The sequence below is a fragment of the Gallus gallus genome, chromosome 4 (genome assembly GCF_016699485.2).
Source record: "Gallus gallus isolate bGalGal1 chromosome 4, bGalGal1.mat.broiler.GRCg7b, whole genome shotgun sequence".
NCBI classification, from domain to species: domain Eukaryota; kingdom Metazoa; phylum Chordata; class Aves; order Galliformes; family Phasianidae; genus Gallus; species Gallus gallus.
The window spans coordinates 221,013-243,619 of NC_052535.1; the positions used below are offsets into that span (position 1 = coordinate 221,013).

Below are 22,607 nucleotides of genomic sequence, written 5' to 3' on the forward strand. Positions count from 1 at the left end.
CCCAGGACATCATGCAAGCGAGGACAGTGACAGCCTGGTGACAGCTGCAGTGCAGCACTGCGTGTATTTGACAAGCTGAGTTTGACACTCAGTCTGGCAGAGTGTCAGTTTGTCAAATACCCCAAGTGAGGCACTTGCTGAGCAACACGGCCGCACACCAAGGGGATGGACTCCTTCACATCCATATTCTGCTCCTCTCTAAAAACCCAACGAGGTATGGAACAAACTGGGTGTCCCACTGATTTCATGCTGTCAGGTTTCCTTTCCACCCTGCACAGAGGTGCTTGTTGAAGTGGTATTCCTAGTGGCAAACTGCTGGTACAGTTCCTGTGCACTGGGAGAACAGAACTGGGCTGTTTTTCAGAAAGACCCTGGAGTCCATTACTTCTCCTTGCAGCTCTGTTGTTTGGCTTTGGCTGGGTCTTTCTAGCCAGCACTTGCAGCAAGGCTGCTTCTTGTTTTTGCCACATTTCTATCTTGTTAAAATAATTCCCTCTAAGTGATCTCACTGGAAGATCTAATGGTCTCTTACCATTTTTAAGGATGGCCTTGTAGCATATCAGAGACACAGCTGGAGATGGCTCTTGGTGAGTGAGGGGTGGAGCTGACAGAGTACAAGTGCCCAGCCCAATTTGACAAACCACTTTGCTCAGAAGCTAAGAGGAAAGTCCCAGCACTCTGCTGACCTTTCTTTTAGAACGGCAGCACCAGCAAATTTTGCAGAATTTGAGAATATTGATAAATTTTAATACTAAGCTGCTTTTTTTTTTTTTTTTCCCTAAATATTCTGAAGAAGTTGCAGTTTGTACAAAGTTGGGACCAATTAATATTTAGTTTGGCCTAAGTAAACTATGTTCTGACTTCTGAGTAAGTCCTATCTGCAGGGCTCATTGTGTGCTTCTGGACAAACACAGTCGTACCCGCTGTGACTCACACTCCCATGGTCTCTTTCCAGCACCTACGCATGACTCAGAGACATCACTCTGATCACTATCACTGAGGTCAGCTTCAGAAGAGAACAAAGTCTATTATTTGAGGGTTTGTTTTGTCCTCTGTGGATCCTTAACGTAGCAGGCAGATATATCAGCCCCAACCCTTGTCTCACTCACAGACCTCCAGCTTGCGGTGGGCCTGAAGTGTTGTGCTGTGCAGCACAGCCAGTTCATCTTAAGCTCTTTGCAGTTGCTTCCTTTATGCATTTATACCTTTTCCTTTCAGAAAAGTTTGCCCCTCTGCCTTTTAGGGGAAGAAAGTTAATCCATTCTTATTCTACAAGAGATACCAAAGTAGAGGGGGACAAACTTTTCTACCAGAGACTTCTGTCTGCTCTCTCTCTGTTGAGAGCAGCAGGTTCAGGAGGGCTCTGAGGGTGGGCACACCTGGCAGTTCAGAAGCCAGTAGGTCTGCCTAGCTGTACAGAAGCAAGGGGAGCTTCAAGTCTCATGACATGGTGCTGGCTGCTAGAAACAGTGTACTTTTCTGGAGACCCTGTAGTTTCAGAGCGGAAGCTGAGGTTTCCCTTTCTGTGCTGGTGTGGAGCTGGGCTCTGTCAGATGAGTCATATTACTGGGTGAATGACCAGCACGCGGAAAGGAGAAGTTCTGTTTGATAGAGATGCAACACATCGGAGCCCTCTATGACTTTCAGAAGGAAGATGTTCTGTTCCCAACAGCTTTTACACTAAGCATGCAAAAAATATAAATAAAAAAAATAACCACATGGTGCATAGAGGGGACAACAAGCTGCGCAGTGGAGAAGGCGTGTGTTTCCACTGAGCTTTCCCTGGTGACCAAGGCCATTTTGCTGCCTATATTGGAGGCAGTGCCAACAGCTGAGGTACTCAAGATGTGCTCTAGCTGGGGCATTTGCTATCTCTTTCTTTGTTTCTGTTGCTTTCTTCCTCTGCAGCCTCTCCCAGAATTCAGGGCTCCTGAGGAAACTGCCTGGAATTCCTCAGAGAAGATTGGTGCTGGGAGGAATCAAAGTTTGGAGAAACCACATTGTTAGTGTGTCAGTGAGGGAACTTGAAGTCGGGAGCTTATAATGGAAGTAAATCTTGCATAAAACATTAGGCTAGCTGTAAATGAATGAGGTTGAGACTTGGAATGGAAGAAAAGAGAGCCATGTTCTACATTTTGTCTGCTGTGATGACAATAGGGAAGCTGAGAAGCTTTCAGTTCCTTCACACACAGCACTGACCTCATACCACATGCTTCTGCTCCATGTACAAAGGGCTGCAGCTCCCCATTTTCCTCTTTTGTTTTGTCCTGCTTCATCCAGGACTGCCAGCACCAACACTGCTGTTTCAGCCCTGTGCCTTCAAGGCCAGCTTCCATGAGGTGCACTCTGTAGTGAGTGCATGAGCTACAAAGAGCACACAGCCCTTTGAGGACAGAAGAGCCCCTCACCTGTATTTCTAGCAGTCCCAATACTTCACCATCCTCAGCCAGGACACAGCCACCCTCCTCTCCAGCAGGCAGGAACAGGGAGCAGGCCAGGTTGGAGCACAGCACCAGCACGAGTGCAGATCAGTGTTCAGCATGGGGCTAAGTGCCACATAGCCCCTGGGGACACAGTCCTGCTGAGTGCCACCTTTAGTTTGGGAAGCTCAGCAGCCTACTGCTGCAGCACAGCCATCCTGCAGTGCCTGCAACTGTGGTTGAAATAATGAGAGGAGGCAGGTGTGGGATGACTTGATGCCTCCCAGCTGTCCTCTCTAAAAAGGAAACCCAAGTCAAACTTCCAAGTCACAGAGTCATAGATTCCTTAGAGTTGGAAGGGACCTTCAGTGGTCATCTAGTCCAGCTCCCCAACAATGAACAGGGACATCCACAGCTCAATCAGGTTGCCCAGGGCCTGATCCAGCCTCACCTTGAAAGTCTCCAGGGCTAGGGCATCCACCACATCTCTGCAATCTGTTCTGGTGCCTCACTGCCCTCACTGGAAAAGACTTTTTCCACATATCTAACCTAAATTTTCCCTCTTAAGCTTGAAGCCACTTCCCCTTGTTCCATCACGACAGACCCTGCTAAAGAGTCTGTCCCCTTCTTTCTTGTAGCCCACCTTTAGATACTGACAGGCCGCTCTCAGGTCACCTCAGAGCCTTCTCTTCTCCAGACTGAACAGCCCCAGCTCTCAGAGGTGTTACGTCCCTGGGATTGTTTTTTGTGGCCCTCCTTTGGATGTTCTCCAGCATGACTCCATATCTGCACATAGTGCTCCAGGTGAGGCCTCACCTGCAAGGAGCAGAGGTGCAGGATCAGCTCGCTCCCCCTGCTGGCCACACTGCTTTTGGTGCAGCTCAGAATACGGTTGGCTTTCTGGGCTGCGAGGCATACCGTTTGCTCCAGTCCAGCTTCCCATCCACCAGTACCCTCAGGGCTTTTTCAGCAGGGCTGTGCTCAATCCTTTCATCCCCCAGTTTGTACTGGTAGTGAGGGTTGCCTCAACCCAGGTGCAAGACCTTGCATTTGGATTTGCTGAACCTCATGAGGTTCACCTGGGCACACTGCTCAAGCTTGTCTAGGTCCCTCCGGATGGCATCTCGTCTGTCTGGCATGTCAGCCACACCCCACAGCTTGGGGTGATCAGCAAACTGCTAAGGGTGCACTCAATCCCACTGTTGATGTCACTGAGGAAGATATTAAAGAGTATCAGTCCCAGCACTGACCCCTGGGGGACACCATGCATCACTCCAGACATTGAGCCATTGACAAACACTTTCTGTACTCAGTTCTGCAGCCAGTTCTTTGTCCGATCAACAGCCCACCCATCAAATCCATCTTTCCTTAGAGAGAAGGATGTTGAGGGTTGCTGTGTTAGAGGCCAAAAGTTGAATGCTGGCCATGTCTGGTCTGTACCCCTATCCGTTCTGCAGAATTGAACCAGAAGACAGAGCAAGAGCACAGATTTGCTTAACAACAGAAAAATGAAGGCACTTGTGTGGTGAAACACCAAGAAAGACAGAATATACCACAGATGCTTTTGAAGCATTTTGTATTTGCCCTGGGAAATAAATGACATTGCAATAATCAAGCACTTTTCACAGCATTTTACAAACAAAAGCTCACAGCACCCTCGTTAGATAGACAAGCACAAACATCACACTGGTAACCAGACAGATTTAGTCACATCCCATACAGTGAGTCAGTCTCAGTGTGCTGGATGCAGGGAGATCCCTTACTCAGTCACTATTCCAAATGCCTCAGATTTCTCTCTGCAATGCTTCTTTTTTTAATCATGCTTCTGGCTTCCACACTGTAAAATGAAGTGCTAGCAATCCCTTCAATGCCAGCTCTGCTTTGCCAGGAGAAAAACAGAGGGTGCCAGTTAAGAGGCTCATCGCCTACAAGGTTATTCCCACTTGTGATATTCCTGGGATATCAACCCCCCTGTGTAGTCCCTTTACTTTCCTCTAACAAGACAACTCAAGAACAAACAAGCTGTACAACCAGTATTTGCTGGACTGTAAAAGCCAGAGGCCATACATTTCTAGTACAGTTCTCGGCTCCTCACAGTCTGGCATGCCCTAACAGGGGAACATGCACTTGAGAGTGCACCTTGCTGATGTTATTGGCTAGCAGTGTTGCACCCAGCTGCACCTTGACCTGGAGGCAAAAGACATTTCTGTTTCCCCTCCTTCAGATCCTTTCTTTCTCACTTTGCTCCTTCAGGCTGCTCAGAAATTATTTGCTACTTAAAAATGTATAGACAGACAACAGCTTGGCTGAAGGTTTCTGCACCAATGGGCAGGGACTCATTCACCAAATCCTAAGAAGGTTATGCAGTTCCTCTGAGTTACAGAAAGAAGTACAACTGGTATATTTATCAGAGAATAAGGCAGACAGGAAGAATAGTTTCCCCTGGTAGAGTTTACCGCTCAATATCTGCAGCCCCATCTTCTGCACAGCTGCTTGTGTGGAAATGCTGGTACTCTACTGAAAGTTCTGAACTTTGTATTCTGATTCCATTGCATTCACAAGGGTCTCACTCTCGGCATTTTTGTTCAGACATATGCTCTCATAGCTGTTGTCTGTCGTGCTCTCATAGTTGTTGCATATCATGGTAATGTTTTCATAGGATACCTCAGTCTCAGAATTTATCTTCTCTTTTCTGCACCTAACAGGGACTTCCACATCAGTGTCCAGTGTAATGACATCTGCAGTGCTGTGACTGAAACAAAGCAACATTCATAAGAATTAGGACTAAGTCCCCCTTAACAGCTGCTATCTCACTCCACCTCCTCAGTATAACAGGAGGAGTATATAAGATGGACAAGTTCTTGAGTTGAGATGGAGGCATTTTAATGACAAAAGCAAAGGCCGTGTGTGGAAGCAATCAAAAAGAAGTAGGGAGATTCATTCCCTACTTCCCATAAGCAGGCAATGCCCAGCTACTGCCTGGGAATCAGAGCCTCAGTACATGTGATGGTTGCTTCCAAAGGCAGTTGAGGTAACCAGAAACACCTCTCCCAACTCCTCCCACATCCCTCAGCTTTATTGCTGAGCTGGGCGTGATATGGTGTGGAAAACCTTGTGGTCAGGATAGGTCAGCTGCCCTGGCTGCATTCCCCCAAGCTATTGCCCACCCTGACCTACTGGCCCCTGTGGGTTGGAAAGAGAACCTTGGTGCTGCGCAGGTGCTCAGCGATAGCCAAATCCCTGAGGGGTTACTGATACTGTTTTAGGTACAAATGTAAAGCAATGTCAGGGCTGTTACAAGGAACGTTAACTCTATCCCAGCCAGATAAAAGATATCTTTGTCTTTTCACTGGGCAAAAAGGCTTTTCTGAAACAAATATCAGTATGATGCCCTTAAAAGTCTTCTCAACATAGTAGGTGAAAAATCATACTTACAAAGCAACTTCATAGATGGATTCTGAAAAGAAAAGGAAGAACTGAACATATGCATCAGTACATTTTATGGCTAACGAGCCCCAGGAATAAAAGTAAAAAGGAAAGAAAGCAAACAAAAGCAACAAAGAAACCACAACTGCTCCCAGGTATTCCCACCTTCAGGAATCACTCTCCACCCTGTTGCTCCCTGGGGAACACTGGCTGGGACTGGGGCAGGAAGGGAGCCAAGGCAGAGTGATGGGACTGTGGGGATAGGAATGGGGCTGGGGAGAGCACAGTGCTGCCTTGCCCTACCTGCCAACCCCTGCTAGAAAGATGCTATTCTGAATGCCTTTAACAGAGATAAAAAAAAAAAAAAAAAAAAAAAAAAAAAGCGTTTGCATGCTCTTATGTGTTCAGGCATTCAATAAATACATTTTGTGTTTGTTAAGTAAAAAGAAAATGCCCTTTTCAGTCTTTCACCACCTATTTTGATTCATGTGTGCTTTGCTCAAGTGTCTTCACAATTCAGCTACCAGAGCTGTCACATGTAGCTGTGAGGACAGTACCAACCCCAGCCCACAAAGCCCTCAGAGCTAAACCAGGGCAGGCATTCAAGCTCCCCACAACAGCCTACTCACCGTTTTTGGGCTTTCTAGTACAAGCAATAGCAAAAATGACAAGGAAAACCACAGCACCACCCAACACAGCAATCAGGATGATCAGGTACAGGTGAGTCCTCTGGGAACCTATAGCGATATGGCACAAGATTTTCAAACAGAGAAGCCCTCCCAGGCTGCAGCAGCACTTATATGGTGCTGACCATGTCCTGGAGGCCCAGCCAGCCCCTGAGCTCTGCATGCAGTTGTGTGCCTCTTGTCCATGTCCCTGCTACTCCCCCATAACAGCATCTTGCCCATTTGGCCCCACACGGGTGTTTGTGTGAGCTGAAGCCTCTTGCTGAGTGCTGGGGCTGTAGCTGTGAGCTGGGCAGAAGTGTGCAATGCATGTCATGGAAGAAAGGCTTTCAGGTGGTGCTCTCACCACTTTTCATTCAATTGTACCTGGAGCATGTTCAAACCTACCAGGGCGCTGCAAACCTAGATGAGGTACAGAGAGTCACCTTGAGTTACACACAGTCCTTTCTGTTGCTCCAGCCTTGAGACCAGAATGAACTACTGATCAGGAACTGCTGCAAGAAGCCTGGATGTTCTGGTTATGGAACTTATTTCTTTTTTTCCTAAAAGCGTCTGGTTTATTTTAAGAGTCCCAGTAGAACATCTAGGTCCCTTGAGAACAGCTAGCAATACCACTTATAGCCAAAATACAGAACATGAACTTTGGAATGGAAGATACTGAGCGGTCAGTTCAGGTCCCCCAATTTTGTTCCAAGTTACACTGATGTCTCCACTTACTCTGAGTTGTTTCATCTGTTTCTGGGTATCCCACAGCATTCTCAGAAGTCACTGCTGCCTCAGGCAGATCTGCAAAACAAACAAGAATGAAAAGTGTGCAGTGCAATTCCAATCTGCCTTTTCTAGGCCATGAAAATAGATAAGCTCTGGAAATAAGCAACCCCTTCCTGTAACTTCTAGTTGCCTTAGCTGATTTGCATGACCTGCTATGGTGGGGCACGATCAGTTCAGAAGAAATGACCTCAACATTAAAGTTTCTACAAGAGGATCTACTCTAGCCCAGGTCTGAGTTCCCAAAACCCAGAAAGAGGAACTGGCAACTGCGAGTCCTTCCTCAGAGGAGATATCCTTAGCAAGGAAAGCAACTGCTTTACAGTGGCTTTTGTCTCATTTGTATCTGTTGTTTCTGTTCATTCCTTTCTAAGGTCTAAGGGGAGTCTGAGGTGGCGTGCCTAATTGTAGATATCAATATAAGCTTCCCCCTCCAATGGGTTGGCTTTACATGGGCATCATTGAGTTTGTGTTCCAATGGATGGCTGCCAAGAGACTGCTGTAAGGAACCAAAGTGTCGGTACTCAGTCTGCATGGGCTCTTGGGAAGGATTTCAGGCACTGCATCAGGTTGTTGTCTTGGTGACTTTTGGACTGACTTAAGCATCCTCCCAGGAGTGCTTTTATTACTGCTAAGCACTGGGTCAGCTCCCAGCCCCTGGCCCCTCGCCCTGGCCACACATTTCTCCCTGCTGACCTGTGGCTGGGCGGTGTGCATCCGTTGTGACAGGCAGATCTGCAAATGGAACACGGCAGGAAGGCTCAGTGTGTGCCGGCAGGATGCAGCACTCCCTCAGCCACTCCCGGCAGCCTGGCGTGCTTCTCCATAGGCACTACAGTGTCAGCCTTGCTCTGCCAGCACGGTCTGCTGAGGTGTACTGAGGGCTGAGCCAGGCTCCCTCCTGCTCAGCCCTGTTGCCAGGGGCCGGGTGCCATCTCCTGGGCCCTGCCTGACTTGCTGCACTCTGAAGCAGGCAGGATGCGGTCCACATTTGGCATTATGCACACAAACCCTGCACAGAAGGAAATGTTTCCCCTTCTGTGGCTGCCTCAATGAAGATCCGAGGGCTGGGACTCACCTCTCACTGTGAGCTCAACAGCATCACTGCGCTGCACTATCCCCGTGTTGACCCTGTTCTGCACCTCGCAGTAGTACATCCCCACATTGGAGGGCTGCAGACTGTTCCACACCAGCTCAGCCTCACTGCCCAGGAGCTGCCCACTCCTGCCTGGTACTGCCCGGAACCAGCGGTAGGTGATAGGGGGGGACCCTTGAGCCACGCAGGTCAGGCTGGCCTTGGCTCCCACCGGCACCGCCAGCCCCAGCTCTCCAGCCACGATGACAGGCTTGGTTACGGCCACTGCAAGACAAAGCAGATGGGTCCAGGTCACGGAGGCTATGGTGGGGGAAGGTTTCCCTCACACTGAGGCAACTCCCATCCTCACGATCTTTTCCCAGGACATCACCTCCCTGCTGGGTTGTGCTCTGCACAGCTGTGCTTATGGCTAGATCTGCACCAGCTGTGTCACCTATTGCCACTGCTGCACCACAGCAGCCTGCTCTGCTGAGTTGTTGCCTTTCCCAAATGCTGCCTTAAGGCCCCTCTGAGGAAAGAGCTTTTTTTTTTTTTTTTTTTTTTTTTTTTTGAACACACACTGAGGGTGCCTGGGAAGGGGAGAAATCACATCTGGCCAGCATGACTCCCATGTGCTACAAGAGCTAGGGACACTGGGTAACTGCAGAGAACCAGACCAGTCATGGGTGCTAGCTCTGCCACCTGGATCTGTGGCCCACTGTGAGATCCAGGCTGGGTGCAGACTCACTGCTACCCCTTCCTGAATCCACAGAACTGAGCACAAAGCTCTTCCCATCCGGGTACCTCAACACCCATCTTGCATGTGGGTAGGCAGAATGGGGTGAACTGCCTCTTCTCCAAATTGCTCTACAGATTATACAACAGCAAGGCTGTATGACTGGATTTACCTTTAGCAACTTTAACCATAGTGGTCACCTCCTTTGTTACCAAGCTGTAGTTTTCAGACCTCCAGATGACTTGACAGGTGTAGTGTCCGCTGTCAGGAATTTCAAGGTCTGTGATATGGAGTGAGGCATCCCCCGGGCTGCTCTTTGGGACGCTGACTCGGTTTCGGAATCGAGACAACAGGATGTGGTCACCAGAACTATCCCTCCGAAAGATGGTGGAGGTGCTGAGGTCTCTCTCCATGCTCCAGGTGAGTGTCTGCTGTGTAAAACCTTCTGAGGGCGTGTAGGTACATGGTAAAGTGGTGGATCCCATCCATACCCCTTTGACCTGAGCTGCACCAGACAGGTCCAGGAGGGCTGCAAGGAAACAACAATTGAAGGGAAGAAACAAGAACGCAGAAGAAGAGGGGGACGTCCCTTAGGACCAACAAGAAGCCACTAGGCAGTGGAAGCCAGCGCATGGTAGCATCTTAGATATGCTGTAGACCACAGCCAACTAAATCTGGGCCTGTCCCCATCTCACTGAGCATAGGGAAGTGAACAGTTACACCAAACTCAAGGCTATTCTTATTGCTTCTCTCTGGACACTGGCCAGTTCTCAATTCCTTCTCAGTACTGAGAGGCACAAATCCCCCTCCCAGTAACAACATCACTGCTGCAGCCTTCACAAGAACTTCAGGAGCATCTCTTATTCCTGCTCCCTTGCCACAGCTTTCATGCTGAACTTCTGCTGCTTGGCTTTCCACTTATACTTGCAGGATGACTCAAACAGCAGTGGCCTCTCCCTCCACTGCTGACACTGCTTGTTCTGACAGCACCACTTGCAGCATTGTCCTGTACCCCCTGTATGGGAGGAAGGGTGAACAAATCACATTTACTGTGTCACTGCAATAAGCGTGCATGTAAGACTCACTGTTTGCAGTTCTTAGCATCATTAACTTCTTATGAAACTACCCCAGTGCTGACGGAGTCAGCAGTAGAGCTGTGCAGGGAAAAACCCTTCTCTGTGCAGCAGTGCTGTCTGAGCCACAGGAGCGTGCAGAGGGGGTCTGTGCATCTCTGTCCACAGGGGCAGTTGAGGGGGCTGCTGGGGCTGAGCTCTGTGGAACTTATTCCTGACAGCACCAGCAAAGCACTCATCACTGATACAGTATTTTTAAAAGAAACATTTCCTCCCCATGATGCTTATTAAACTGAGATACTTCCTGAGACTTCCAGAAGAACGATGTCAGTTCTCACACTGGGGAGGTAGAGCTGAATAGACAGAAACCTGCAGATCTATGTTTGAAAGCAGCAGAGTAGTGAGAGATTTGTATCATCAGTAATGCACAAAGAAGAGAGGAGAAAAAAAAAAAAAAAAAAAGAGTTCTTACTCTCTGGTCCATTTGTAAAAGAGTTGAGTGCCTCCTTCCTAGCCTGTTTGCACCAGCATTCCCAGTGGCATGAAAGCACTATGCAGGCAGGTATCTGCCTTTACTGGTCTGAACTACTGGATTTGGAACAGCAGATCAAACCCAATCTCTTGCATTAGCCTTGGAGAACTTCAGCTCTGACTAGATTCCTTGGTTGGTATCTGTCTCAGCCAAACAAATACGCTGCCAGGACTCAAACAGGCACAGGAGGAGGGGGTGCAGACTTTGTGATACTTCATTTATTCTCCCACTCTTTCCAACTCCCTGTCCAGTGAGGCCATCAATGCTCTGGGAAACATCTCACATCAGCAGCACATTACCTGAATGTAGCTGGACTAGGCTCACCTCTATCCAAGCCCCTTTTTCTCATTCTGCCTTTCCCTCTTTCCCCAGAAAGGCAAAGGTTGTGTTCCACTGCATTAATCCGCAACAAATGTGAGATGTGGAACATACTTCAATGTGTTTGCATCAGGAGCAGTTCCATGCTTCTGTAAGCAGCTTGTCAAAGCACCTTTCTCCTGTTGCCCAAGACCTTCCTCTGCCAATCTCAGCTGTCCCAGGAGCAGCACATATGCCTCATGGGCATATGAATTGAAGCCAAGGTTCCACTGTCACCTCTCCTAATGTACCTAGAGAGCCAGGACATCGGGAGTAACCAAGGGGAATTGTTTGTGCCTGCATATACCCTCACAGTTACAGCTGTATCTCTTCTTCCCAGGACCACACTAGCAGAGAAATGGAGATGCATTATTAAATTGGAATCATAGAATTGCTCAGGTTGGAAAAGACCTCCAAGATCATCCAGTCCAACCATCCGCCTACCAAATTCTAGAAGAACGTGCATATTCCAGCTTCACAAAGACAGTTTTGGAAGGCAACACACCACATCAGAGCATGTCCTCTGCAAGGATCCTGAAAGGTCCTGCTTTGTTCAGCTGTGGCACATGGAGCCAGCCTGCCTAACTCTGCCCCACCTGCTGCACTCTCAGAGGCAGCTGGGTGTCCCTAGTAGGAGTCTCCCCAAAGGAGACTTGTGAACTCTCAGGCTCTGTTTTTCAAGAAGAAAGTAATGGCTCCCCACACCTCACAACTTTTAAAAAGCAGGACATCATAACTGAAAAGGATTCTCCTGCCCTCTTAGTTCTGACTTTTCTTCTTGTACAAAGAAGCAGTTACTCACCCTTGCAGCCAACAAAAGCCGTCACCATCACCGCCAGCAGCACCACTGCTCCCATCCTCCCCAGACTGCGGCTCCGCTCTCCTCCTCCTGCACTTGATGAGAGACCTCCACCCTTCTTGGACCAGAAGACAAGTCAAGAACACTTCCCTTTCTTCTGTCCTGTGTCATCTGGGATCCAGGCTGCACTGCTGTCCTTTTTCCTTCCTTCTTTTTGAAATATCACGAGTCCACTCACTGAGGTGAAGGATGACCAAAGACTGCAAAGATCTGTCTCTTTCCATTTCAAAGCCCATCCCCACCCTCTTCTGTTGTCTTATTCTGACTAATATTCTATTTCTTTTTTTTCCCCCTCATGGTTTCGTATATTTCCTTTGTCCTTTCAATTTTCTTCCAGTTATTCCATGTTTGCCTTCACTTCATAACAAAAGAGCTTTATGATGGCCACATAATCAAGTACTCAGTAACAAGGGAGAGCAAAATGGAGCATGCTTGAAAAGCAAGAATTCAGCTACCTCTGACTTGTGCGTGATGATATGGCTCAGCATCTCCTTCCATCACACTCAAGGGCTCAAAACTGGGCATCCAGAAATGGCAAAGCACAGCAGCCTTCCCATGGGAGGAGTGAGTGCACCGACTCACTGCACATCAGGCAGGAGCACGAGGCACAGATCAACCTGCTGGGGCTCCGTTTGCTTCCTTGGAGTCTTCTTTGCTGATGGTACTGTGCTCTTCTACCACACACATGCAGTACTTCAGCAGCACATTACGTGCAGGTCAGTCTGTGGCCCCAGTGAGGAAAAGGAACAGCCATAGTTCCTTTGCCTAACAGAGCCCTCCAGACCAGAAAAACTTTTACTGTTTTTTTTTTGTTTGTTTGTTTCAACAGAGAAGTTTATTAAAAAAAAAAAAAGCAATCAACATCCTGTTCTTTGCTATGAAAGGAATTTCCCCACAAAAGCTGTGTTTTTCTCCACCTGCCCAGAAGCTGTGCCCTGTTGTGATGCAGCTGCAGATGTACTTCCCAGGGCAGCAAGAGAAGGTGCACGACAAAGGTCAGCAACCCAGAGACATCCACACTTAATGCTACAGCAGATTCTACCTCCCAGAGGTGAGCAGGCAATCACTGCCTGCTGCTCCCATTTTCAGAGCATCACAGATTATCTTGGCACACTTTTCTGCTGTGGTCATCTGGCTCATAGCAGAAGTCATCACGTTTGTCACACCTTGCGCTCTGCAAACACATACAGTGTTTTCTTGAGAGGTGAATTGTGGCTGCTGGCAGTGGAACTTCAATCCAGGAGGTGTTCTGGGCACACATTGTGAGGGTGCCTTTAAAAGTAGATCCAAATGTAGGCGTTACACACAGAATTATTCTGCATTCAGTGTATTATTAATATTAACAAAAGGAGGAGTTACAAAAGACAAGAAATGTATGTGAAAGCAAGCCTACCAAGTGAATTAGGTTGCAGGCAGTCAATTATTCGTTAAAGCTACTGCTTGTTATTTTTTTTGATAGTCATATTTTTAACATCCAGTTGGCATTTAATTTTAACAACTGCATCATTTAACACAACCCACTTAAGTACTTCCAAGAAATAATTTTGTTTCCCCTCCACTCCTCATTATTGTGTCAGTGGTGAAGATTTGTCTGCATTGACTTCTCAGCTGGAAAGAAGAGACTGATGGAGGGAGAGAAACAGTAGAGCCCCCTGGAAGACTGCTGTCACCGAAAAGGCAATCACATCACTATGGGAGGTCTAAAGGCTGCAAGAAATACCAAATGGCATCTCCGAGCTGAAGGCAGATGTGTCTGAAACATGGGGGCCATTTTCTCTTGGAGCTGGAAGGGCAATTCATCTCATCTTGCCACAGCTGCATCCCATCACAGCAGGGATCCATCCTGGTTACACTGTAGCAGTCAGACCATTCTCTGGAAGCATTGCAGTTAGGTGGTGTTGGGCAGCTCTCCCTTCCTATGCAGGGCAATGAAATCCAGTGACCATCTTCATTTGTCCAAAGTCAGTAACCTGATGGACACAGTGCAGGTTTCGTTTCACTCTTTGGGCAGAGGCACATCCACAGTTGGATGACTTGAGGAATGTGATTTCAGCTGAGCTCTGATTATAGCTGCCATGGAATTTGCAGCAGTAAAATTTGCAGTAAAACTACGTAAAGCATGGCCAGCCTGGAGGAAAGAGCTGAATGTAGAGTGGCTAAAAACCCAAGTTAAAATTGCTGATATGACAATTTTTTGAACCGGACATGCAAGACTTCCTGAAGCCGTAATTGTACAGGATGGAAGTTGACTACTTAGCTAAACCAAACATGAAGAATCATAGTTCCTCAAATATGACCAACACTGTATCTTTCTCTCCTTGTGACAGAGATGTAGCAGCCAATGTTCTCCCTGAGTCATCATATGTGTCCTCATATTTCAGTGCCTCTGCTTTGGATTGAATCTGCTGCTTTCTCCCTTTGCAGTGCCAGGCAATAGGGCACCCTGCAGCTGTGCCCCTCACAGGAACCCACCCTCCTGCTGCACACTGGGCATGATGCTGCTCAGCATCATTTCCTCAGCTCAGATAAAGTGACAATGTTGCTCTTTCTTTGGGAATTTCTGCTCCTACATCTCCGGCTGGTAAGAAGTAGCGCAGCAAGAGTCCATGTTTCACAAAGAGCAATTGCAGATGGGACCTCCAACCCCACCCATAGGGCCCACACCTACAGAGCTTGGGTCTTACCCTCAGGTTTTAAAATAGCCTGCCAAAGGCTAGAGTGTTGCAGTTTTCCTGATGATGCAAATGCATTTTTTAGCCTGCAAGGTAGTGGGAAGCAGCGCTGAACTTTGTGCAAACCACCAAAGGTAACTGGACAAGGTAGAAAGCCCTCAGCGTGCTTTTATGAAGCATCTGCACCCAGGCAAAAGAAAAAAAAAAAAAAGAAAAAACCTCAAATTTTACTGCAAGATGTTCTTAATTTGGTCTGGCCAAAGCCAACTGCCCAAACAGAGCGGAAGTACTTCCTGCACAGCCCACAGAAGGTAACTACATGGGACTTACAGCTGTGTGCATCACATCAGTTTTCCCACGCTTACCAGAGAACTGTACAGTCAAGAAATCATAGCCTTTGTTCTACTTGACAAAACAGAATTTTAGTGTTAAAGAGCACTGCCTTCAAGGCTCAAGTCATGCAACACAAGAGTAATGTACAAATGATCTTCCTGAAAATTAACTTCCCTTCCTAGAAATTCCCAGGTCATTGACATCAGTTCTGGTTTACCCATGAGCTCAGTCAAACTCTAATAAATGGTTCCTAGCACTAAGAGTGGAACCTGTATACGTGAAGCCATCTGAGCATTCATTTCCTGCTCTGTGCCACCTAAGGGTTCACAAAAGCAGGTATCGAATCATCCCTATACCCACAGGTTTCACACTCCTGGCTACCAATGCTTTTGGTAGCCCCACTGCTATCACAGGACTTGCTCCTTCCGTGTTCCTGCTTTAGTGACTCTTTGGAGGCTGTCTTAACTCCGATTTCAGAAAACACAAATGCTTCTGTGGGATGATCTGCCTTAACCTCAGCTTGTCTCCCTGCAGGCTCACTGCACGCCGTCAGCTGTGCTGCATGAGATGCACAGCAGCTGCTCTCTCCTCCAGAGGTATCCCACACTGGGTTAGGATCCAGTCTCTATTTTGCATTGCCAACTGCCTCAAATCCTGGAGAAGGGTTTCACCGCACAGAGCAAAATCCACTACTTTGCTTTGAAAACAAAGATGAAAGAAGGGAAAGCAAATTAACCCGTAAGAGCAAGGGTTATGCTGCTTAAAAGAACTGCCTCAAACAAGTAGAGCACAGATGGTCTTTCCTAGCTAGGTTAAGACCAGCAATAGCGGAAGCACAGGCAGGGAGAGAAGAGTGGACAGTGTGGGCAGCATTGTTGTTCTTGTGTTCATACAGAAGTGCCACATCTCACAGTTTGGTTGGCTCTACCCACTACTCCACCTGCAGGAAGGATGAGCCCTTCTCCCTTCATTCTCCAAGCAGCACAAGTCACACCCACCTCTCTGCTCAGAAGTTCACCAGGCCACCTGTCTTTGGAGTATCTCTGCCTCCCAGTAGCTCCATGTAAAGGTATAATGTGACAGAAAGCCCAACAATAATAGCAGGATGGCAAAGTCCTAGGCTACAGCAAATAAGGATAAGCCCAAAGGTAGCAGCCATAGATGCAGAAACAAAGGAAAAAAAAAAAAGCTGCTTACCTTTAGAAGACCTCAGGTGAGCAGAGATATCCATAAAGATACCCTCAGCTCCACTGCGAGCTCTTAAATGAGAGCTGGGAAGGGGTGGATCCTGGCTCCAGCCCTTCCATCACTCAGCTACACTGCATTCACCTGAGCTCCCCTCTCCGAGGGCTGGCCCTGCCTTCCACTAGATGCTCCATCACTGCTTCAGGCCATGACAGCATTGCCACTACACTCCATATAGCACCACAGCTCCAGAGTCCCACATTCTCACTGCAACAAGTTCTGGGATGGACCTGAGACAGGTGGGCTGCTTTTCAGTAACAGGGATGCTCCCTTCCCAGCTCCTGTCCACCAAACACAGACACACACACAGTTTAAAATTACCTTTAAAACAAAACAAAACAAAACAAACACAATGCTACTGCAAGGCTCCAAAAACTGCACGCTCACCTAGAGTTGCAGCATTAAGAAAACATAACCGTTTCCCAGAACATTTCAATGCTGTTGATGTGTTGCTGCTTTAACACACTGTTGAGTCACGACTTTTCTGTTGCTCTCTGTAAGACCCTTTTGGTGGCAGTTGCCTGTCCTGCAGTATTACTGCAGCAATCTTTCTCTCCTACTCAGCTTCCACACTGGGTATAGAAAGCTGATACTGGCTTTTTACACTCTCCATAATAAATTTCCTTTTCTTTCACATGCTAAGTGTCTCATTTCACCAATTCTTATTCTCAGATTGGATTAGCAACAATTCTTGCATCTTTGATTCCCTAAAGTGGGGCTGATGAACATCATTTAACATAACATCCAAAATCTATCCCAACTCAAAGAGATTCACCATAATTCCTGTACTTATAGGAGCACTGTATGGTCCCCTGGGCACACACAGACATTCACACACCATCATCTAGATGGACAAAATAAAGATAACAATAGAACAAAATAAACATAGCAAAACAATGCAGTCCTGAAGTTTAATGATTTCCATTTGCTTCTCCACATTTGCAATAAGCTGCATGCATTCGTTGGTCATATGCAGTCATGTCAGCAGCAGAGCTGCTCACTGCTTTTAAGGTGAGATCACACAGTCATTGGATCATCAGGGCTGGAAAAGTCCCCTACGATCACCAACTCCAATCATCGATTGGCAAAGCTGTAATTAGCAGGACAGCATTATCAGTCCTGAGTGAGGCCTGACCGCATCAGCTGTGCAGTGGCATAACAACACCTAATGAAATTTAAAGCTCTTCCTTCTGGAAGGTTCAGCAAACTGCTTGGGAAATGTATCAGCATGCACAGAGGAGCACAAAAAGGACGTACAAGAGTCACAGTTTGAGTTTTGCAGTTCCACAGTTTAATTAGTTCAGCGTGTATTTTTTTCCTTGCTCATCAGCCTCGTATTGCAATCCTTGGTAGGAAAGTAGCAAGTATACCCATTTCCTAGGCCAGAACACAAACCAGACACAGATTCACGAATCGTTCCTAAGCCCATTTCTTAACTTCTTAAGAGACAAAGTGTGTTAAAACACTATCCTGCAATTCAGTCAAACACCCGATGGTGAGACGCAGTGAGAGCAGACTCCATCGTGGAAGAATACAGCACTGCTCCATTACAGGACTGCACTTCAAGTCTCACCTGCTCAGGAAATGGAGGTCACAGAACTCTGACCTGCACTGTGCTGTCACAGCAGTGCTGAGGAAAAGGTTGGTCTTTATTGTCTCACTCGTGGCAAAAATCAAGGCTTTTGGGAAGAAATCATTAAAAAAAGTAGGGGGTCACAGACATAATGAACAGTTATAAGCAGGGGAATAAAATGACACTGTGAAGGTGTTTGAGGTGTACACATACTCAGTAGCGAGATCCTCCTTCGCAACAGGGAAGATCTGACAACGAAGCACAAATCTACCTTAGCGAGGTCAGCATAGATAATGTGCATTATCCAGCAGGCTTCAGCATATCAAAACAACTTGGATTCTTGAACATAAAAAGAACCCAAATCTTATTAGTTCGGAAACTTCAGAGAGAATAAAGCCTGTAAGTGGACTGCCTTCCTTGAACTGAGAAATGTTTCCTACCACTGCAGTTACTTGATAGAATCACGTAGTGTTGTACAGCTGGTCTTCCGCCTGCCCTCAGGGCTCTCCCAGCTCCAGCAGCTGTGTTTTATGGCTGTGCAAATTTCAGACTTCTGTGAGCTACGGATAGGCCCTTCCCAACCTGTGCTGGTGAAGGAGCACTTCTCCTATTGGTAAGGGGGGATAAGGGCTGATGTCTGTCACAGCTGTCCAGAGAAGCGAAGAAAATGGTGCAGGAGAGAATTTTGGGGAAAATTTTCTGATTAAGCTGATAGTAGCTTTTGTAATTCACTGTCAATCCATTCAGTTGATTAAGCTTTAAGAAAATCCAGGAAAAAGTCCAGTGTCTGCAGAGGGTCAGATAAACAAGCATCTATTGCAAGCAGAAGAGAGATCTTACTGTAATGTCCCATCACTGCAAATTACCCCTGACTTTTTTGTGTTCACGTTTTAAGGACAGCTGCTGGCCTTTGCTGGACATCTCCTGACTCAGTGCTACTCACAGCTGCTGAGGACAGGTGACCTGTGTGCTGGGTGCAGGGCACTCCAGAAAAGCCACCATGCAATGTGCACGAGATCAGCACTACGCACGGTGGCAAAGCACTTCTACCACAACGCCTACGACCCGTGGCAATGGATGCGTGTCAGCATGTTAAAAAGTAACACTCCAGAGTTAAAATGTAATTTTCCATAGGAAAAAATGTTCACTGTACCTAGGAGCAAATCTAGGAATAGGAAAGTAATTCAAGCCGATGCAAACAATTGTAGCCAGAAACTATTAAAAAAGAAGTCTCAAAAAAAGCCCAAACCAACAGCAACAACAACAAAAGTCCTGAATTCCAACCAGAAGACACTTCTTGAAACATCTCAGAAAGAATAAAACCATATGGAAAACATTACGCACCACACTGCTATATAGCTAATAAAACCAAAAACAAACAGGCAAACTTTACAAACAGGGTACAAACAGCTTTCCTTTTGCAATAAGGATATCAGATAAAAACAGTTATGAAATACACTGTGGTATGTGTACAGGGAGGCTGTCCTTCCCTCCTCCCAGTGCCTTCAATCCTATTAGCTCTTCTTTTGAGGGCTTCTTTCAGCTTTCCCACATGCGCTCTTTGCTCACAGAAAGAGAACTTTCTTTAGCTGATATAGATTATGATGCTCAGGAAGCAGGAGAGGAGAGAGAAGATCAAACTTCTCGTTGATCCACTTATCTTTGCTGTCTTTTTCACACCACTAGGCCAGTTACAGACGTGAGTTCAGGAAGTTTCTATCTCGGAGGCTTCTTCTATGAAGTTGGCAACAGGACTGAGGAGCAGGAGTGGGAACAGCTTATACTCTCCATTTCCATCTTCCGAGAGGAGAGGTGGATCACCCATTCCCAGAGCGTCCACTGGGGGCTCAGCCTGGTTTGCTGGAACTGCCAGTGGCAAGACTGTTTCACTACCTGAAGGAGGATGGAGAGCGGGTTTCTCCTCCAGGGGAGCCAGGAGGAGGTCTTTTGGATCCTCTGTCTTCCCACCAGCTTCACCAGAAGGCAGCTCTTCAAACAACGAAAGCAGAGGATTGGCCCTGTACTGTATCAGCTGCATATCTGAGGGAAAACAAACATTTTAAACTCCAGGCTCCAACAATACATAAGTGAAGTCTCTTACTCAAGGCAAGGAAAACTGGAGAGGCTGCTTCAAAACTTGGTTCGCTAAAGAAAAGCACACAGCTGAGCTCGGACAGATTACACCAACAGCTGCAGGAGACTATGCCTGCAGCTAAGGCTCCTGTGTCTTTTAAGATCAATGTCTGAAACACACTTCAAGTCCCTACACACACTGCATGCACTGGCATCACTGAAGTAGTAAAGTGAGTTGCACTGCATTTATGTGGGTTGTAGCCCACGTAGGAGATACTTCCACAATGGCATTTGCATTTCTTCTTCTTATTGTGGCACTCTGTCACACATAAGAAAAGAGGAACAGTTAACACCAACATGGGAAACAGAACAGGGTTTGTAAAACTGAGGTACAGCTTCATTAAGATCAAGGAAATCCCAGTCGTCGTAAACATTTTAAGCCCAGGCCAAAGAAGGAAATAAGCCGTATTACAGGCTAGAAAAATTCCATTTCAATACACAGTTTTGGAAGAGTACGGAACTGTCACAGCTCTCTGTTCCTTCCTGCCCACCTTTGCTTCCTGCTGTTTCTCTCTCACTTGCTCCCAGATCTTCGGTGCTGTCTTCCATGTTTGCGATCTGAAGCAAAAAGGACAGAGAATAAGACAGAATGCTTAACAAAAATATCTGACTATTTACTGACTGGTTAGCAACATCAATGGTGAAAGGAGGAGGGAAGAGGAATGGAACAGCTGACCTCACAAACCCATTACTGGAGATAAAGGCTAGTGAAGACACGGAGAAGTACAGACAAACTTATCTTACCAGAATCAAACAATCTTCTGATTAGCAAATATTTATTTTTCCAAAGAAGAAGTCTGCCTTGTTGGAATAACGCAGCTAAACATGATTTCATCAGTACAGTGAAGTTTTGCAGACACTGCTTGAACACAACAGCATTTTACCTCAGTTGTGGTGTAAACGCTTATGACAGGGAAGCCTTAGTTTAAAAACTATTTCTAGGCTACAAAATAAACGACAATGCAAGAGTCCTTTTGTAATGTGAAACAATCTTAGGAACAGGGCCCAGAGAAGGAAAGTTACACTGAGCTTTTACACGTCCTCTCATAGTTCTATCGAGCCCTGTTCAGAATAAATACAGCATACTGTGTTCTTTTTTGTTTTTACCTTTTTTCTTTTTTAATACTTTCCTTCAGCCTTCTGATAGACTGCAGGCACACAACCTGAACTATAATCCCAGGTCTCGTTAGTACTTGGCTAAAAGACAGCAAGCCAAGAAACTCATCTCACAAATACCAGAAAATGACAAGATCTTCTAGCCTCCTCTTTCTAAACGGAAGATACAGAAGTAATAGACAGGAATCAAAAAAGTTCCTCAACACAGACAGCTGTTTCAGCAAACACCAGTTTTCTTCTTCCTTATGTTCTCAGATGCCTTTATTATAAAGTAATGAATACCTTATTTTAAGCCAAGTGGCACACCTTAAGACATGAAATTCTTTTGAAAATCCTCTTAAATTCCTGTATGCCAATGGCAATAACAGAAAGCATTAAATCACCTAGAATAGACAAAATGGTAGTTTCATCCTGTGCTATCAATCCAGTCCCTATCCTCAAATTGCAAATCAAAATTTAAAAAATCAAAGTCAAAATTTAACCCTCCCCATCATAGGAGCAAATGTTACTCTTACATTTTCCATACCAGGGGAAGTTTCCATCAAGTTCATATCCAGGGCTGGCAGTTCAGGGTTAAACACCTGAAAGCAGAACCAGATCATACGTAGGAGAGTATATCACATAATAAGGTTCTTAAAGCAAAACTTCAGAGCAATTCCACTCCATCCACCCATGTAAGCACAGGGATGGTGGCTCACTTGCCGGTCTACTGCAATATACTTTAACCCTGTGGCAGTTAACTCAGCTCAGAGGAGCTATATATATATGATGAAAACACTATATGAACTGAGAACGGTTCTCTGTAACTATTTGCCTTTCAGGATTTTCTTCTCACTTGATCATTACAGCAAGGAATAAATATGTAAAATATCATAAGGCAACCTAACCAGTATCAGATACCAGAATAAATGAAAAGACACTTACATCGCTGAAAGCTTCAGAACCAAAGCTATACTGCTTCCCAGATAACATTGCTTGAAGCTCTTCGAGGCTGGCATCAATGCAATTAAGAAAATCCTGAATTTCTTCTCTAAAAAAGACAAAATTATACAGTACAGTGTAAGAAACAGTCAGCACTTGGGGCCCTTTTTTGCACCACTGGGCAGGAAAAACCCCTTAGAAGTGAGGAGTGTTAATTTCTGGGTTATTACAGCTGTTGGGTAAGCAGAGTATCAGACTGTATTACTCAGAATCCAGAACAGTTTATTGCCAGATGAACAAAACCACAGTCCTGTATCAATTTCAATGGTCCAACTCTTTTCCCAGCAGGCACAAGGATGCCTGAAGAAGGGAGTCAATACCTGTCCAGTAAAGGATCATTTTGGTTTCCAGAGTTATTCTCATTCAAGATGGAGTCAATCACTGACACGGGGTCTTCTGGAGCATTAGCTTGCGCAGTGTGCAGTTCTACAGCAACATTTCCCATTTCATTGGGCTTGCTGACATCATTTATATGAACTGGAGGGATAGGTTCTGCACAGCTTAACTCATTGGGCTGTGATACTTGACAAATAGGTAAGCCAGGATCCAGAGCTGTCTGCGTCTCTCTAGAATGTGACCCAAAGAGAAACAAGACAGGAAAATACATCAACCGTGTTACCGC

General features: G+C 46.3%; 1 protein-coding gene, 1 long non-coding RNA gene and 1 other non-coding gene across 8 annotated transcripts in view; 2 read left to right on the forward strand and 1 right to left on the reverse strand.

The window, feature by feature from the left end:
• LOC107053194 overlaps positions 1–18,805 on the forward strand; it is a 35,094-nt gene extending 16,289 nt beyond the window's left edge. Inside the window, exons 4-6 of one of the 4 annotated variants that reach the window (XR_006939130.1) lie at positions 1–12,648; positions 12,762–12,927; positions 13,510–18,805. This is a non-coding gene — a long non-coding RNA (uncharacterized LOC107053194). The other 3 variants (XR_006939128.1, XR_006939129.1, XR_006939127.1) reach the window with 3 other exon arrangements.
• On the forward strand, positions 45–144 carry MIR223 (microRNA 223). The gene has a single exon (NR_031432.1). It is a non-coding gene; the product is annotated as a microRNA 223 (primary transcript).
• HSF3 (Heat shock factor protein 3) overlaps positions 17,451–22,607 on the reverse strand; it is a 15,011-nt gene continuing 9,854 nt past the window's right edge. For 2 of the 3 annotated variants that reach the window (NM_001305041.2, XM_046939975.1), the window contains exons 9-13: positions 22,306–22,551; positions 21,929–22,034; positions 21,520–21,585; positions 20,380–20,446; positions 17,451–19,795 (exon numbers count right to left, since the gene is read on the reverse strand). In NM_001305041.2, coding sequence (NP_001291970.1) covers positions 19,461–19,795; positions 20,380–20,446; positions 21,520–21,585; positions 21,929–22,034; positions 22,306–22,551 — 820 coding nt within the window. In that variant the 3' untranslated portion in view covers positions 17,451–19,460. Of the gene's footprint in view, positions 20,148–20,379; positions 20,447–21,519; positions 21,586–21,928; positions 22,035–22,305; positions 22,552–22,607 lie in introns of all 3 variants that reach the window. The other variant, XM_015285250.4, reaches the window with a different exon arrangement.